This window comes from Rhea americana, unplaced genomic scaffold, assembly GCF_003343005.1.
Source record: "Rhea americana isolate MKP2758 unplaced genomic scaffold, rheAme1 scaffold_346, whole genome shotgun sequence".
Taxonomy (NCBI): Eukaryota; Metazoa; Chordata; class Aves; order Rheiformes; family Rheidae; genus Rhea; species Rhea americana.
The window spans coordinates 16,426-18,415 of NW_028186475.1; the positions used below are offsets into that span (position 1 = coordinate 16,426).

The window sequence follows — 1,990 nt, forward strand, 5'->3', positions numbered from 1 at the left end:
GCTCCCGGGCGGACATCGGGGCCCGCCGCGCCTCGCCCCGGCGAGCCAGGAGCATCGCGCCGCTGCCCTGCGCTGGGGGCCCCGGGGCCGCCGTGGCTCYGCTCCCTCCGCATCGTGATGCGGCCTCATAGGAAAATACTACTGCTGGCGCCCGCCCGGCCTGTGCCCCCCCCGGAGCAGGGGTGACTCGTTAAAAGCCGCGGCCCCGGCAGGACGGAGCTGCGCCGGAGCGAGCGGCCGGAGCCAGGAACCCCCCAGCCTCAGGCGCCGGGCGGCGAGGGCCCCTCTCGCCGCCGCCGCCGCGGAGCCATGAAGCTGAACGAGCGGAGCCTGGCGTTTTACGCCACCTGCGACTCGCCCGCCGACAACGCCGGCTTCCTCTACAAGCGGGGCGAGCGGCACACGGCCTTCCACCGCCGCTGGTTCGTCCTGAAGGGCAACATGCTCTTCTACTTCGAGGAGCGCGAGAGCCGGGAGCCGGTGGGCGTCATCGTGCTGGAGGGCTGCACCGTGGAGCTCTGCGATGCGGGCGAGGAGTTCGCCTTCGCCATCCGCTTCGGCGGCGCCAAGTCCCGCACGTACGTGCTGGCGGCCGAGAGCCAGGCSGCCCTGGAGGCGTGGGTGAAGTCGCTGTCGCGCGCCAGCTTCGACTACATGCGCCTGGTGGTGCGCGAGCTGCGGCGGCAGCTGGCGGAGGCGCGGCGGGGCCCGGCGGGCGCCGGGAAAGCCGGGACGGCGGCGGCGGAGCGGTCACCGGAGCCATCGCCGCTGGAGCGGTCATTGCCGGAGCCGTCGTCGCCGGAGCAGTCGCCGCCGGAGCGGCGGCCGGCTCTGCCCAAGGAGAACGGCTGCGCGGTGTGGAACAACGCGGGGGGCCCGGACCCGCCGCCCCGCGTCGCCCCGCGCCGGGCAAGCGGCTGCAACGCCGACGTCGGCCCCGGGCCGCATCCGGTGCCACGGCAGTGGCGGCGGGTGTCCGGCGGCGGCGAGCCGGCCCCGGCGGAGAGCCCCGGAGCGGTGCCCGCCTTCTCCCGGCTGCACGAGCGCTACGGCAGGGAGGTGGCCCGGCTGCGGCGCGAGTGGCTGGAAAGGCAGCAGGGCCAGCGGTGCTGAGCGGCGGCCCCAGGCGCTCGGCCCCCCCACCACCGCCCCTCCTCTTCCTCGCTCCCCCCTGGGCACGGATGCGGCCCTGGGTGCCTGTTGGTGCCGGTGCATGGGAATTAGGTGACGATTTGGGGTCCCGGGGCACTTCTCCAGAGCTCGGCGGCGAGGGCCGAGCATGCTGCTCCGGATCGCTCTCCGCTCCGGCAGGATGTGGTTGGGAAACGAAAATATCAGCGAGCGCAGCCCTTTCCGCGGTGCCGGCGCACGGCGCCCGCTTCGGGGAGCCGCAGCCGCCCCGGGGCCCGGCACCACCGCCGCCGGCTGCACGGAGCAGCCCCGGGCTCCCGGCAAAGCCGCYGGCCGGCTCCGGCGGAGCCTCTCCCGTGGGGAAGTGCCGGTCGCGGCGGCCGCCAGGAACCTGTGCGTCAGCGCCGCGGCTGATGGATGATTCACGCGCGGCACCGAAATGTCTCTCGAGTCACGTTTGGCTGCTCCGGGGGGGCGGGGGGTGTGTCTAATGCTGCTGCTTCCCTTTTATTTCACCAGCCACTTTTGTCGGCGTTAAAACTGCTGACAAAAAAAGCCGATATGGGTTAACACTCTTCTAGGCCAGGGGGTCAAAGTGGCAACTGCGGCGTTTACGTTATCTATCTGTATTATATATTATTGTAAGTTAAATATATAATATATAAATTATATATATTRTTGGCACGGCCTTTCACGTTGCTTTGAACGCCGGCTCGTCCGTGGTGCGTTTTCCCCGGCAGGCACCGGCGCGGCGTTTCGTCCCKGGGCAAGATGTGCTAGAAAGGCGCTTGATTCCTCCCCTCCCGGGCCGGGCCCGGGAAATTCCCACCTTTCCGCCGCGTCCGGGAGCCACGGCCGG

At 70.6% G+C, this 1,990-nt stretch overlaps 1 protein-coding gene across 1 annotated transcript; it reads left to right on the forward strand.

Moving 5' to 3' along the window:
• Nucleotides 1-17: 17 nt before the first annotated feature.
• On the forward strand, nt 18-1,607 carry PHETA1 (PH domain containing endocytic trafficking adaptor 1). Its single transcript, XM_085311623.1, has one exon. It carries the CDS (start codon nt 310-312, stop codon nt 1,111-1,113), a length of 804 nt encoding a protein of 267 aa, XP_085167749.1. The 5' UTR covers nt 18-309; the 3' UTR covers nt 1,114-1,607.
• Nucleotides 1,608-1,990: the final 383 nt, after the last annotated feature.